The 15,935-nt window shown below is 40.9% G+C and overlaps 1 protein-coding gene across 20 annotated transcripts in view; it reads right to left on the bottom strand.

Moving 5' to 3' along the window:
- The window catches only part of SLC6A11 (solute carrier family 6 member 11), a 109,188-nt gene that overhangs the window by 66,639 nt on the left and 26,614 nt on the right, over positions 1-15,935 (bottom strand). For all 20 annotated transcript variants that reach the window (XR_011681211.1, XR_011681209.1, XR_011681215.1 and 17 more), the window contains exon 6: positions 14,640-14,772. Coding sequence is in view for 2 of the 20 variants with exons in the window: in XM_071440033.1 (XP_071296134.1) it covers positions 14,640-14,772 (133 nt within the window). In the remaining 18 variants the exon portion in view is untranslated. The remainder of the gene's footprint in view (positions 1-14,639; positions 14,773-15,935) is intronic.

Below are 15,935 nucleotides of genomic sequence, written 5' to 3'. Positions count from 1 at the left end.
TGGATTTGTCTTTCCAAACCAGCTAAGGGTCTGCTGGGGGATAAAACCAGCACTGAGAGATAAAAGAAACAATAGGAAGGATTTCACTGATTGATGAACGGAAAAAGATATTTGCTTTTACAAATAAACTGTAGGTTTGGTGATAAATGAAATTAGACATTGAAAAATGAAAGAAACAACGGGGAAGAAAACCCCCTAAATTCCACAAAAATTAAAAATGAAAAGGGAGGGTTATACATTAGAGAGAAATCTCTGGTATCAGGTGTTCTGGGAAGTCTGAACCTCTCAAGTACCTCAGCAATAGGGAAAGAGAGAAGGGAAATGGAAAATTGGGATTGAAAGGAGGCTGTGTCCTCCAAAAATGTGAGAGACCCCAGGGGATGCCCCATGGCCTCTCCCTTTATTGGAATAAAGCCAGAAAATAACTCCTCTTTCTTCTTTTTTGGACACAAATCTCTGGTGTTTGTGGGTTAATTTTCCTGACAATCCCACACTTGGAGCACTGAGATTCCACCCTGAGCAAGGGACACACAAACCAAAGCACAAAAATCCCCCCTGACCTCGAGCGCTGCAATTCCCCCAACCACATTTTACACCCACAGAAAAGAACCCAGAATTTTTTACTCTTTCTGCTTCTATTTCCCAGCAGATGAACATATTCTCTTATTTAGGGCCACATGCCAGGGATTTTTGCACAACTGGAAATGCCAAGTCTTCAAGAGAGTCTCTGCAATGAGAGAGGTCCTCAACAAACACAGAGTTACCCCATGTCAGAAATAAAAGCGCTGTCCAGACCTATTTTTTTTTAAATTAACTTAATTAAGAGCAGTGCCTTACACTTTCCACACCACCCCTATCTACTAATTGTCCAAAGTGTCTGCTTTCCATGACCCAATCCAGCTTGCACAGGATGTTTTGAGTTGCTTCCTCTCTTTTTTTGGAGCGCACAAGTTTTTTCCAGCAGCAGAGTGAATAGCAGGTGCACAGCAGCCAGCTCCCTCCTGGGGATGTGTTTGAGTTCCCAGCCCAGCACCAGCAGCTGCCTGAAGCTGCCTTTGCTGCTCCTGAGGCTATTTATTTCTTTATTTCTTTATTTATTTCATTAAGCTTTGCCATTCCTGGGAGTGAGTTTGGATCCGAGCCACAGGAGCTGACACTGGGGTGGGATACAGGACTTGAGTTTGTAAATCTCACAAGAACAGCCTTGTAAACAAAACTTGTACTACAAAGACATCTTCACACTGCAGATAGAGCCAGAAATGTGGGCTTGGCTGGCTGCAGCAAGCAGAGCCTGGCAGGAATTTGGGTTAATATAGCCCTGGCATACAGGGTATGGGAATGGATAGCTAAAATTGCAGTTAAGGAGCCAGCCCTAAAGCTGGAGAGATCAGCAGGAGCTGAGGACAAACAACCTGTGTGGGAACAGGGAACTGGAGCTCTTCTGTTTCATGGGGAAAAATATGAAATTGGAGCAGCATTAGCAAAGTCAGAGCTGTAAATGTTTGTGTATCCCTGTGTGCGCTCCTGCAGAAGAAAAGGTGCAAATAATATTCCAAATACACAAAGCAAGACTGAAGAGAAGCAATATTCATTGCAATTTCTGTGCACTCATAGAGACCAGGATGTGGCAACCACAATTTTGGGAAGGGCAGCTTTGGAAAGCCCTCAGTTGTAAATCCCAGCCAGCAGCAGTGAAGGAATAATATTTGAACCCTGACACGTGCATCAACAATGATAATAAACAGAAATATTCTATTTTGGCTATAAATTTTGGGGAAGAGGATGGGTAAGGAAAGGCAGGTTCTAATAGGGAGTTGTTTCATGGGGAAGAAATATGAAATTGGAGCAGCATCAGGAAACTCAGAGCTGTAAATATTTGTGGAACCCATGTTAGGGGGTTCTGCAGAAGAAAAGGTGCAAATAATATCCCAAATACACAAAGCAAGACTGAAGAGAAGCAATATTCATTGCAATTCCTGTGCCCTCATGGAGACCAGGACGTGGCAACCACAGTTTGGGAAGGGCAGCTTTGGAAACCTCTCAGTTGTAAATCCCAGCCAGCAGCAGGGCCCTGCACCTGAAGGAGTAATATTTGAACCCTGACACGTGCATCAACAATGATAATAAACAGAAATGTTCTATTTTGGCTATAAATTTTGGGGAAGAGCATGGGTAAGGAAAGGCAGGTTCTAATAGGGAGTTTCATGGGGAAGAAATATGAAATTGGAGCAGCATCAGGAAACTCAGAGCTGTAAATATTTGTGGAACCCATGTTAGGGACCCTGTGTGCTCCTGCAGAAGGAAAGGTGCAAATAATATTCCAAATGCACAAAGTTAGACTGAAGAAAAGCAATATTCATTCATTTCCATGTGTGTTCTGTGCACACATGGAAACCAGGACATGGCAACCACAATTTTGGGAAAGGCAGCTTTGGAAACCTCTCAGTTGTAAATCCCAGCCAGCAGCAGTGGAGGAATAATATTTGAACCCTGACACATGCATCAACAATGATAATAAACAGAAATGTTCTATTTTGGCTATAAATTTTGGGGAAGAGGATGGGTAAGGAAGGGCAGGTTCTGAACCATGAAGACATCATACTCTGAATAAATATATATTAATAAGTACATATTAATAATCTATATTTATTTATTAATTATTTCTATATTTCTTTAAATCTATATAATAAATATATGCTCTGAATAAATGAGTGCAGCTGTCACATTTCTAAAGCCTCTTTGCTGGGTCAGTGTAATTTGGATAAGGAGCCTCAATGGCAAAAGAAGCTGAATTTGTTCCCTTTAGCCAACCAGGGCATTTTTCCTCCAGGGATTGCTGTGCTCATCTGTGCCCTGGGGCTTTCCCTTGAACTTTCCCTGCATTGCCACAGCAAATATCCCAGCTGGCCTTCCACCCCCTGCCCCTTCTGCTTTCTCAAAGTTCACAGCCCAGGTGATTTCTCTGCCCAAAACCTGTCCCACCTGCCTGTGCCCTGAGCTGCCCCTCAGTGCCCTCAAACACTTTTTATTCTTTTCAGCTGTGGAGCAGGGCTTAGACCCACCCTAAATATTCATATAAAAGTGGATTTCCCCACTAGGGTGCAGCTGGGAAGGACTGAAATCATAAAACCACAATTTTTATTGACGTTTCCTATACTTGAAACCTTCCCCAGCAGCCAAACAGGTCAGGAAAACCAACAAGAAGCACAAAAATCAATTTTTTTTTTTTTTAACAAACCCAAGGTGTCCTTAAATGCTCAGAGCACAGGAGAGTGGAGAAAAAAATGAGTTTAGAAACCTCAGGGAGAGGAGGAGGAGAGCAGGAACTCTGCATGCATCTCATGAATGTTCTACTTTCCCCCTTTGAATGCAGACATCAGCCTTGGCCAAAGCCTCACCATGAAGGGCCATTCTTTGCTGTTACTTCAGCCTGAGACAAAAGACACTTCAGCAGATACAATCCTTGCTGCCCAGTTCCTTTTCCTGGGCTCTTACAATGGGCCCTAGTTCTTTCTTTTTTTTTTCTTTTTATTTATTTTTTTTTTCCTTCCACACATCTTTCTCTCTTTTTTTTTTTTTTTTAATTTTTTTTGTTTCTGTCCTTTTGCTCCTTCTTTCTGCCTCATTGAATCCATTAAGGCCTTTAGATGGGCTGCTATTGAGAAATAAATTTTCTTTGGGACTAGTGACTGAGTCTTAACTGCTGGCATGCAAGGCTTTAACTCCTGAGGGGAGGGAAAATGATGGGTAAAATATAGAAAAAACTATTTCTGAGAGTCTGGGCTCTTCAAGCACACTGGTGACCCAGCAGAGCCTTGCTCCTCAAGGAAAAGGAATCACCTCATGCCAGGAATTTTCCCACTTCTCCCATGCATTAATCTTGACACACTGAGCTCCCTTTCTGCTGGTATTTCCCAGCAGATGAATATATTCTCTTATTTTAGTGAGTGATTTTTGCACACTGGAAATGACAAGGCCTCAAGAGAGGCTCTGCTATAAGAGAGGTCCTCAATTAACACAAAATTACCCCCAGGCAAAATTTTTTTTTTGTTCAAGCCTATTTTTAAAAAATATTTTAATTTTTTTATTGTTTTCCATCACTGAATTGTTAGCCCAGCTCCATAAGTGTAAATCTAGTGCTTGTGCATGCAGAAACAGAAATGCAAATCCCACTTGATTTTCTTCCTCAGTTTATATCCCAGAAGTAGCCAAAGACATATTAGCCCCCCTTATTAGGGTTTTTTCTGCTTTGTGACACAGGGACTGGAGACAGCTCCAGAAATTCTGTGACTTTTTCTGGCTGCTGTTTCAGCCTGGCTGCAAACCTTTGGGCAGAATAGAGAGACTCCAAGCCTTGCAGAGAGGTAAACAATTAAATTTAACCAGCTTTAAGCTTCAAAAAGATGCTGTTCTCTAGAGAAACCACTGAAACTTACTGCTTTGTATTTGAAATTTTTTGTCTTAGGCAGGAAAAAAAGATCACATTTGGAAAGAACAGATATAGGGCTGAGTTATTTTGTTCTCATTACATTTTATAGGGGTTTTTTTATTATCAAAATATTATTAATAACAATAAGATTGAACATAATTTGGGGCACATTATGTTGTTACATAGATGATTTCAAAGCCACCAAAGCTCAGTTCAGCCAAGAGAGCTAAAATTCACCTCAGAACCAGGACAAAAAACCTTGGGGAAAAAAGATCCTTCAAAGTTCTCAGTGTGACAGAAATTATTCACAAAACAAAAAGAAATATGAGCTGGAAGTGTGTGGGGGGGTGCAAAAATATCTTATTATCTTTGGATAACGAAGTTTTCTGGGGATGTGCATCCATGAGCCATCCCCTGCTCCCTCCAGGTGGAGGAGGGAGCAGAACCATAAAAACAGAGCTAAGGGGGAATATTTGAAGTTCAGTAGCGAGAGGTGACACCACACTCAGCCAGCAGGGCCTGGGAGATCCTATTTTGCATTTTAAATTGTTCACAAAGCTCTGGGTATTTTCCCTAACAGTAAAATGAAAAATAAATTATAACCAAAAGTTAACTACAGTTGCAGCTTTATTTTATATATTTAATTTAGTAGTGCACAGTGTAGAGCCTAATTTGTTGGAATAAATTCCCAACAGGTCAGGTGTGTATTTTATATTGAATTATTCAGAACTGCAGCCTGGGACAGGTGGTCCTCAAAACTGTAGCCATGATATTTTATGGAAAATCCTTTCCTTAGGATTTTTTCCTCCTGAGAAGCTGAGAGGGCTCAGGAACAAAATGTACCCAATGGTTATCTGCTGCTGTGGAATGCAACAGGTGCATCTGGGATTGGGCTCATGGGGTTGTTTCTAATTAATGGCCAATCACAGTCAGCTGGCTTGGACTCTCTGGTCCAAGATTTTATTTATCATTTCTTTCTATTCCTTGCCAGCCTTCTGATGAAATCCTTTTAGTCACAAGATTTTATTTATCATTTCTTTCTATTCCTTGCCAGCCTTCTGATGAAATTCTTTTAGTATAGTTTTTAATATATCATAAAATAATAATTATAAAATAATAATAATATATCATACAATAATAAATCAGCCTTCTGAACCATGGAGTCAAGATTCTCATCTCTTCCCTCGTCCTGGGACCCCTGTGACACCACCACACAAAACCATCATTAAATAAAAAAAAAAACCAGAGATCTCTACCTTTAGTAACACCTAAAATGTTAAAATGTTAAAATGTGGGTGTGAATTAAGGATCTTTTATTACATTTCTTGGCCACCTCAATGATTCATTCCAGTTTTCTATTTCCTGCCCTTCACAGATTAACAATAATGTCAAACCCCTTTTCAGGACATTTTTCTGTGGTTGTTAACAGGATTCTGTGTCAAGATGTCCCCACAAACAGGCTGTACCTGTTCTCTTTCAGCTCTGGGCTTTGGACAGATTTCATTAACACAGACTTGCAAAAACGCCCTGACACTTCACCAGCCCTTCAGGGGCTCCAGCCCAGCAAATCAAAGTGACCCATGGCACTAATTAACAAATTATCTATGGTACTAATTACTAAGGGGTCCATGGCACTAATTACCAAGGGATCCATGGCACTAATTACCAAGTGATCCCTGGCACTAATTACCAAATGATCCATGGCACTAATTACCGAGGGATCCATGGCACTAATTACCAAGGGATCCATGGCACTAATTACCACGTGATCCCTGGCACTAATTACCACGGGATCCATGGCACTAATTACCAAATTATCAATGGCACTAATTACCAAATGATCCATGGCACTAATTACCAAGGGATCTCTGGCACTAATTACCAAGGGATCCATGCCACTAATTACCAAATGATCCATGGCACTAATTACCAAATGATCCATGGCACTAATTACCAAGGGATCCATGGCACTAATTACCAAGGGATCCATGGCACTAATTACCACATGACCCATGGCACTAATTACCAAGGGATCCATGCCACTAATTATCAAATGATCCATAGCACTAATTAACATGTGATCCCTGGCACTAATTACCAAGGGATCCCTGGCACTAATTACCAAGGGATCCATGGCACTAATTACCAAGGGATCCCTGGCACTAATTACCAAGGGATCCATGGCACTAATTACCAAGGGATCCCTGGCACTAATTACCAAGGGATCCATGGCACTAATTACCAAGGGATCCATGGCACTAATTACCAAGGGAGCCCTGGCACTAATTACCAAGGGATCCATGGCACTAATTACCAAGGGATCCATGGCACTAATTACCAAGGGATCCCTGGCACTAATTACCAAGGGAGCCCTGGCATTAATTACCCCGTGAGGAGCAGTGCAGCACTGCAAAGGACAGCAACTGTGCAGTCAGAAAATGAATATCAGGGAATCACAGAATAATTAAGGCTGGAAAAACCAACCCTAACCCCAGCTCTGCCAAAGGCACCACTGTCCCCAGGTGCCACATCCATGTGTCCTGTGAATGCTCCCAGGGATGGTGATTAAACCATGCCCTGGGAGCCTCTTCCTGTGCCTCAGCACCTTCCCAGGGCAGAAATTTATCCCAATATCCAACCCAAACTTGCTGGAACCCAAGGCCACCTCCTCTCATGCTGTCCCTTGTTCCCTGGGGGCAGAGCCTGACCCACCTGCCAGATCATTTTAGAGCAATAAGGTCCTCCTTGAGCCTCCCCTTCTCCAGGCTGGACATTCCTTTTCTTACTTTTTGTTCCTCTTGTTCCTTCAGGAGAAAGTTTTCCCAATATCCCAATATCCAACCCAAACCTGCTGGAACCCAAGGCCAGCTCCTCTCATGTTGTCCCTTGTTCCCTGGGGGCAGAGCCTGACCCTCCTGCTGGATCATTTTAGAGCAATAATGTCCTCCCTGAGCCTCCTTTTCTCCAAGCTGAACATTCCTTTTTTTCCTTTTGGAGAAATTTTTCCCAATATCCAACCCAAACTTGCTTCAACCCGAGGTCACATCCTCTCATGCTGTCCCTTGTTCCCTGGGGGCAGAGCCTGACCCCACCTGGCTGCACCTTCATTTTAGAGCAATAATGTCCTCCTTGAGCCTTCCCTTCTCCAGGCTGGACATTCCTTTTGTTCCTTTTTGTTCCCATTGTTCCTTTTGGAGACATTTTTCCCAATATCCAACCCAAACTTGCTTCAACCCGAGGTCACATCCTCTCATGCTGTCCCTTGTTCCCTGGGGGCAGAGCCTGATCCCTCCTGCCAGATCATTTTAGAGCAATAATGTCCTCCCTGAGCCTCCTTTTCTCCAGGCTGGACATTCTTTTTGTTCCTTTTTGTTCCTTTGGGAGAAATTTTTCCCAATATCCAACCCAATATCTCAATATCTCCCTGGGGGCAGAGCCTGACCCCACCTGGCTGCACCTTCATTTTAGAGCAATAATGTCCTCTTTGAGCCTCCCCTTCTCCAGGCTGGACATTCCTTTTGTTCCTTTTTGTTCCTTTTGTTCCTTTTTGTTCCCATTGTTCCTTTTGGAGACATTTTTCCCAATATCCAACCCAAACCTGCTGGAAATCAAGGCCAGCTCCTCTCATGCTGTCCCTTGTTGCCTGGGGGCAGAGCCTGATCCCTCCTGCCAGATCATTTTAGAGCAATAAGGTCCTCCCTGAGCCTCCTTTCCTCCAGGCTGGACATGCCCAGATCCCTCAGAAATTCATCTTAAACCCCTCAAACTGATCAGAGCTTGAAAATGCACTCAGCAGCCTCTGCAGGACTCAGGTCTCAGTTTTGTGTGTAAAGGTGAAATTAAATGCTCAAAAGCAGGAAATATCTGGGGCTTGGAATGGAATGTAACTAATTTTTCTAAATGGAACTTTTGGAGAACATTACAATAAGCACAGTCACAGGGAAAAGAGAAAAAAAAATCACAAGCAAAAGAGCAAAACAAGAAATGATGCCCTCATTTGCACATATTCAACCCCAAATTCTGCTTCTTGTGGTAACTACAGCAGCAGAGCTGTTCCTTTGAGAAAATAAAAACTTCTCTGCTTTGCTCTGGTGCTTGTAGCTTTTCCAGTGGGGTTGTGTAGAAAGTGGAAGATTTTAATGAATAATGAGGGGGCAAGGACGGTATCAGAGCCCTTTGTCCTTTTATGTTTATACTCAACAGCTCCAAATGCTGCCAGGTCATTTCTCAGGGTTTCCAACAGTGAGCTGCAAAGTGAGCAGTGCATTCCCAGGGATAAATCAGATAAGAATCCTGTGCACTCATGAATCTGCTATTTTTTTGACTCACAGGAGTATTTAATGCAGCATCTTCGCTCGTGTTTCTGCAGAGAGAGGAGCCACATCAGAGTTTACTCCTGTGGCACAGCAAACCCTCCCAGCAGAGCTCTCTGGGCTGTGGGGAGCAGATTCTGCAGGGTGGAAAGGGGTAAAAAGTGTCTGACAGAGCCCCAGTATTATCCAAGGCTTGATGAGAGCCTGCAAATTGAATTATGACCTGAAAAGCCAAGCAAATTTAATTTAGACCCTCTTGGTTCTGGGGCTACAGCATCCCTGCTCCCAGCTCTCTGTATTTCAAATATAAAATACTGAGAGGCAGCTTAAATTCAGCACCTTCTAACATCAGCAGGAAGTGGAAATTCAGGGAACTGAGCACAAAGAGAAGGGAAGGATCAAAATATTCAGAAGTCAGAATCTGACAGAATAATATTCAGTGATTATGGCATGTAGAGGAGTTCCAGGAAATGTTGAAGAAAGGATTCCTGGGAGATTTTTCTCTCTTGCAGCTGGTTCTGCACAATGAGAAGGATTTCTCATCACTTATTAACCAGTAACTAGTGCAGAAGTAAAAATCACTGAGCAAGAACTATTTGAATTTAGCTCTGGCAAAAGAATATTTGCATTCTTTTAACAAGAACCCATTGAAAAAGACCCCAAATATATGAGAATTCAGTGTTCATACAATCAGTGTGATATTCTAATACTCAATAAAATCCTGGAGGGAGAATACTGTAACACTTCCCATCAGAAAATGCTGCCTTGCTGTTGAGTCATACATTACAAAAGCTCATCCACAGTTTAATTAATGGGCTGCAGGTGGGGTAAAATGTTCTGATATCAATAAATTAAAAATGATAGAAAGACTGTGGGGGTTTTAATACTTTTGATTCAGCTTCTCCTCATCTACAGCACAAAATCCTGAAGGACCTCAGTGCTGGTTTGCTCTCATTCCCACTCAAGTGATCCAGGCAGGAAAACTGGGTTGTTTTTTGAGTCCATTAATTTAGATTATTAATACAGAAGTCTTTTCAAATCAGTAATTGGAGACACTCAAACCCAGGCTCTGTAGTGACACAGGTGATACAAAAAAATAAGCTTTGATTTGGGCTGGATAACAGAAATGTAACAAGGTAATAAAAACGAAATCATTTTTAAACAAAATTAAATATTGTACTGAAGCAACGTGTAGGGAACAATTGATTAATGGAGGGAAATTAAGAATTGGAAGAGGTTTTACCAAGACATGAGCAATCCCTTAAAAACCTTAAAGGTTTTTAAGAAGCAGCCAAACACCAAGACAACAGTTCCAACCCTCTTGGACCAAGAAGTTTCACCAGAGACATTCCAAGGTCCCTCCCAACTTTTCCATTTTTATAACTCCACATCCCTGCCAGGGTTTCAGACCAGGGGTATCAGCACAGGACAGGGATGTGTTGATGCACCCAAAAATTAAGCAAGAGCAGGAAAGAAAACTTAAAATGCTTTTTGTAACTTTGAGTCCAGCAGGCTCCCCCCTTCAAAAGGAATTGGGCAGAAGTTGCAGAGAGACACAACTGAGCTCAGTGGAAGGGTTTGTTTGCAAAAATTGCCATGAAAATAAAAAATAAAAAGGAAAATATTAGGGGTACTGCCTTCAGCAATTTAGGAAAAGTACATTGGCAGCTACTGGTGTGGCTCTTTCAAAGCTTAAAGCACGAGGACATTGAATTAAATTAATAAATGGATAATCAAGATCCATAAAAGAACAGGTTCCCTTCTTCCTCAAGATTTCATTAGTGAAACAGGAAGATAACAAAAAAACTTAGGGAGACTCAGCAGCTCTGTGTACAATATAGAAAAACTCAGAATTGCTATAAACAGAAATCAAAAGTATTTTGTAAAAATCAGATACTAAACCGAACCTAATGATCAGACACTGGAATGATAATTTAAATGTGAAAAAAATTAACTTTCTTCAGTCTTCTAGATAGCTCTTACCTCATCTTTGGAAGCTTTTGATCTCAGGTACTGAAAGGTCCTCTCCATGAGGTGGAGATCAGATATTAACAAGCAAGTTTCAAAATACACATCAAATTAACTGCACTGGCAAATTTTTCTCCTGATTTTGAGTTTCTCATTGCAGGATCCTACATTTTGCATATTTGCAACGTTTAAAATGTGAAAGCTGGCACACAAATACCTTCAGCTCTAAGACTGGATAATTCAGGGCAAGAAAATCTTGAATAATTAAGGCCAAGGACCCCTGAAAGGGCACAAATCTATTTCACCTGAGAGCTGCCAGAACCACCTGGATTTATTTTGCCATTTCATAGCTGTTGGAAGGGAAAATGGGAATGCTTTGTGAGAAAGTGATGAATTTCAAGAACAGTAATGGGAAAGTTTGGAACATCCTGTTAACAGTGTAAGAGGCACTTCCTCTGAAGTTAAACTTGATGTTAGTCTTAATATATTTAATATCCTGAAATATTAAATATTCATGATCTGTGGTAGTGCTGGTTGGAGAATGATGGGGTTATTTTATAACAGCTTTTAAGGCTTGGATTCTTTTTCCACCATGCATTAGAATGCAGAGTAAAAAAGAGGAAAAGGGTGAACCAACCTCCTGAATATTTCACAGAGCACAAGAGTGTGCAGAGGACACACCTTCTCCACCTCACCTCTGTTCCCCTGTCCTTTTTCTCTCCACTCTCCTGTCCCACACACAGCTCCCTTTGAAACAGTTTCAAAGGTGATAAAACTTTAGGCAGGTTTTTGCTTTGAATAAATGTATTTTTTCGTTGAAATTATCCAATCCAATTAAAGTATGTCATAAATTTAACAGACTGTTATATCATTATCATGAAAAACCCAGAAATCAATTTTAAATGTTTCCTGGAAATGAGCATATAATCAATTCAATTTAGTGGGAAGGCTTATGGATGAGCTTAAATATGAATTTTAGAAATGGCATTAGATTTGAAATGGAAACTTCAGCTGAGAAATCTATTACATCATTTATATTTCAGAATTTATATTTAATCCATTTATAGCATCCCCAACACCTGAGTGCTGCCTTTGTTTTTAAACTGGGGATTTTGCTGCTCTGGGAAGACAATGCCACAGCTCAGATTTCCAGAGGTGAGGTTAGAAAAAGTGGCAAGTGGAAGAATATTGAATGAACAGTGCATTAAAAAAAATTAAAAATAGTAAATGTATGCCCAGGGGAAAAACCTGCACTGCAGAAACAGAGCTGGAAAAAGGAATTATCAATATTATATCATATTGATTATCAGTATGATACTGAATTATCAATATCAATATTGGCTAGGACAGATCCCTCCTGAGAGTCAGGGACTGTGGAAGGGCAGGTTCATGGGTACCACAGGGTGTCCTGAGAAATGTGGGAATTCACCATTCCTAAGGAATTCCTCAGGATTCTGGAAACAGAACAGCTGCTCAGGGCAAACTGATTTAAATGCTGCAAGTACACCATGAGTCTGCCTCTTACAGAACCCTGGCCTAAATGTTTTAAGCTTGAGACCTATAAAGCTGAATATTGGGCATGAATTCCCTTCCCTTTGCACCTCTGTTGCAAGGCTAGAAGTTATTTCTGCTTGTTGAAAAGTTTATTATCCCTTTCTTGTGCCCAAGACAGGCTGTTCTCTCCCAGGCTGACCTCATCAGAGAGGTGGTTATCCAAATCACACTGAAATAAAATCAATTTATTCCACCTAGCTAAAGCTGAGGGTTTAGCCAAGCCATCAGAAAAAGAAAAAAGGAAAGGTCAGACAGGTTATCCACCTCCAAAGCACAAGATCTGCTTCTGGGGAAATGGGATAAACTGAAAGAATGGAAGAACAATAAAATCCTAGAGGTAAACTCCAGAAATGTAAAATAAATCCTTTCTAAAGTCACTTCAGTTGTGTCTGAGCCCAGGGCTGCTCCCACTGCTCTGCCTGTGAGTGCCTCTGGGCCAGCCTCGCGTGCGTGCACACACCTGCAGCCACAGAGCAATTCCCTGCCCCCTGGGGCAGATTAGACCATGCTAGAATAATTTCCATCCTCAGAGATTCCTTCTGATGGAGAAAAAACCCCAGTTCTGCTCAGTTTCATTTCTCCCTCTCAGCTGCAGCCCCTCAGGAAACTCCAAAGTGCTCGTGCACCTCCCTGAGCCCACGTCAAAGGCGTGAGGACATTTATCTTGTCACTCCCTTGGATCACTTTGGCTTCTCCAGATTCCTCTCTTTAGGATGTTTCCCCTGCCTCCAAACCATTCATTCTCATCCTCATGCCTCAGGTTTTGGCTTTTATATTTTCAGGTTCTGTGCTGCTTTAGTGTGTGGGTCTGGGTTCACATCAGGGGATGGTGAGCTCTGTGCACAGAGCAGGGAGACAAAACAATTCCTGCTCCAGCTGGGCACCAAGGACAAATGATCCAAACCTCAGCCCAAGAGCACAAACCCCGTGGGCTGGAGAGAGAAAAACAAGCAGGGTGGGACTGCAGGGGCTAAAGCTGGAATGGGACAATGAACTGCAAGATGCAAATGGAGCAGAACTGATCCCAGGGAGAGACCCCGGGAGCGCTCGTGCATTTGTGACCATTTTGGTCCACCTTGGGTTCATTTTGTGACCATTTTGGTCCATCTTGGGTTCATTTTGGGACCATTTTGGTTCATTTTGGGTTCATTTTGGGACCATTTTGGTCCACCTTGGGTTCATTTTGGGGCCATTTTGGTTCATCTTGGGTTCATTTTGGGGCCATTTTGGTCCATCTTGGGTGCAGCCCTGGCTGGGCTCTTGTGCTGCCCAAGGTGCATCCATTGAGGAGATCCTTTGAATAAATCCCTGCTTTATTTTAGCTCTGCCCAGCCCCTGTTCCAGGTCAGCCTGCACAAGGCATCACTCCCTGTCCCTGTCAGGGTTTCTCAGCAGTGATTTTCCCTGCACTGATGAAGGTGGGGCTGCAGGAATCTCTGTGTGTGTGTGTGTGTGTGTGTGGAAATTCTTCTTATGCATGTGGAAATTTCTTGGGAAATGCAGCAGCAGCTTGAGTGGCACAGTTGGCAAACACACCCAGAATCAGCAACTGGGAACAGCCAAAACGTTGCTGTATCAAGGATGTGTGCAGTTGGCACAGCTGAAAAATTTCACTCTGGTTTTTTTTTAATTTCAAAACTCCACTACGTGTCAAATATTTCATTTATAAACAGAGGTCACTAAAACAGAAATAAAAATATCCTCACCCACAACCCAAACTACGTAAGAAACAATTGAAAATCAGATATTTCAATGCAGTAATTTTGTTCCTCGTTTTCTTTAGTTCCAATATAAGAAACCAGTGAATTTTTTAGATCCTCCCTCCAGATCTGTGTCTCTTTTCCTCTCTCAGTGTAGCTGATTATTCCCAGATTCTACTCAGAGCTGAGGCTGACACCACTCCAGGAGCAGCTTCTCCCTCTCCCTGCTCCCAGGATTGAGTGGAATTCACTCAAAAAGTGCTAAATATTTTTATTTTTCCCCATAATATTCCTGTCCTGGTCCCTCTCTGAGTGCTTTCATCATTTCTGTTCTTGGTGTTCAATCTGTATTTTTAAATTCTCTTTTTATGTGCATTAAAACTCTCAGTGACTCTCTCGTGGGACTGAGAGTTTTGAATCCTGACAGTTTGGGGCAAAATCCAAATTTTGCAGAATTTTTGCACAGAAATCAACACAATCTGGTTTCTTTCCAATAAATCTCATTGCTAAATTAACAACAAGAAAACAAAACCGCCCAGCCTCACCTAAGGGAATTAGAGAAAAAAGCAAATAACGAAACCAAAAGGAACAAAAAACTGCAAAAAAATCTTAATTACAGATCTTCACACATGTGAAATTCTCCTGTTCTGGTGGAAATAAATATTTCAGGCTCACCTTTCCAGTGGATTTGGTGCCTTTCCAGATGCAGAAATAGCAAATAGTCCAAGCAGCCAGGAGGCACAGGGCGAGCTCCCAGCGCAGGTTCCCAATGTGCTCAATCCCATCGGAAATTGCCAGCACCCTCCGTCTTCCATGGGGAAAAAAGAGGGGGAAAAAATCAGAATATTGAGCAAAAACAGCACTACATGGGAAATGTGGTGGGATAATACTGAATTAATTACAAAAAAATTAGAACATTGAGCTAAAATGGTGCTACATGGGAAATGCTGGGATAAAAAGCTAATTAATTACAAAAAAAATTAGAATATTGAGCAAAAACAGCACTACATGGGAAATACTGGGATAAAAGTGAATTAATTACAAAAAAAAATAGAATATTGAGCAAAAACAGCACTACATGGGAAATACTGGGATAGAAGTGAATTAATTACAAAAAAAATTAGAATATTGAGCAAAAACAGCACTACATGGGAAATACTGGGATAAAAGTGAATTAATTACAAAAAAAAATAGAATATTGAGCAAAAACAGCACTACATGGGAAATACTGGGATAGAAGTGAATTAATTACAAAAAAAATTAGAATATTGAGCTAAAACAGCACTACATGGGAAATACTGGGATTAAAGTGAATTAATTACAAAAAAAAATAGAATATTGAGCTAAAACGGTGCTACATGGGAAATGCTGGGATAAAAGTGAATTCACTACCAAAAAAAGATTATAATATTGAAGAAAACAGCATTGTATATGGAATACTGGGATAAAACTGAATTAATTATGAAAAAATTAGAATATTGAGCTAAAACAGCTCTACATGTGAAATATTGGGATAAAAGTGAATGAATTACAAAAAAAAAGATTATAATATTGAAGAAAACAGCATTGCATATGAAAAATCAGGATAAAACTGAATTAGTTACAAAAAAATTAGAATATTGAGCTAAAACAGTGCTACATGTGAAATGCTGGGATAAAGCTGAATTCATTACCAAAAAAAAGATTATAATAGCGAAGAAAATAACATTGTATATGGAATACTGGGAAAAAACTGAATTAATTACAAAAAAAATATAATATTGAGCTAAAACAGCACTACAAGGGAAATACTGGGATAAAAGTCCATTAATTACCAAAAAAAATTGTAATATTGAGCTAAAACGGTGCTACGTGTGAAATGCTGGGATAAAAGTGAATTAATTACAAAAAAAGATGATAATACAGAAGAAAACAATATTATATATGGAATACAGGGATAAAACTGAATTATTTACAAAAAAATTTAACATT

Source organism: Agelaius tricolor, unplaced genomic scaffold (assembly GCF_023055355.1).
Source record: "Agelaius tricolor isolate 1412-34295 unplaced genomic scaffold, bAgeTri1.0.p SCAF_14, whole genome shotgun sequence".
Classification (NCBI taxonomy): domain Eukaryota; kingdom Metazoa; phylum Chordata; class Aves; order Passeriformes; family Icteridae; genus Agelaius; species Agelaius tricolor.
The sequence above is the reverse complement of the archived record's forward strand: the minus strand, read 5'-3'. Positions and strand labels throughout refer to the sequence as shown.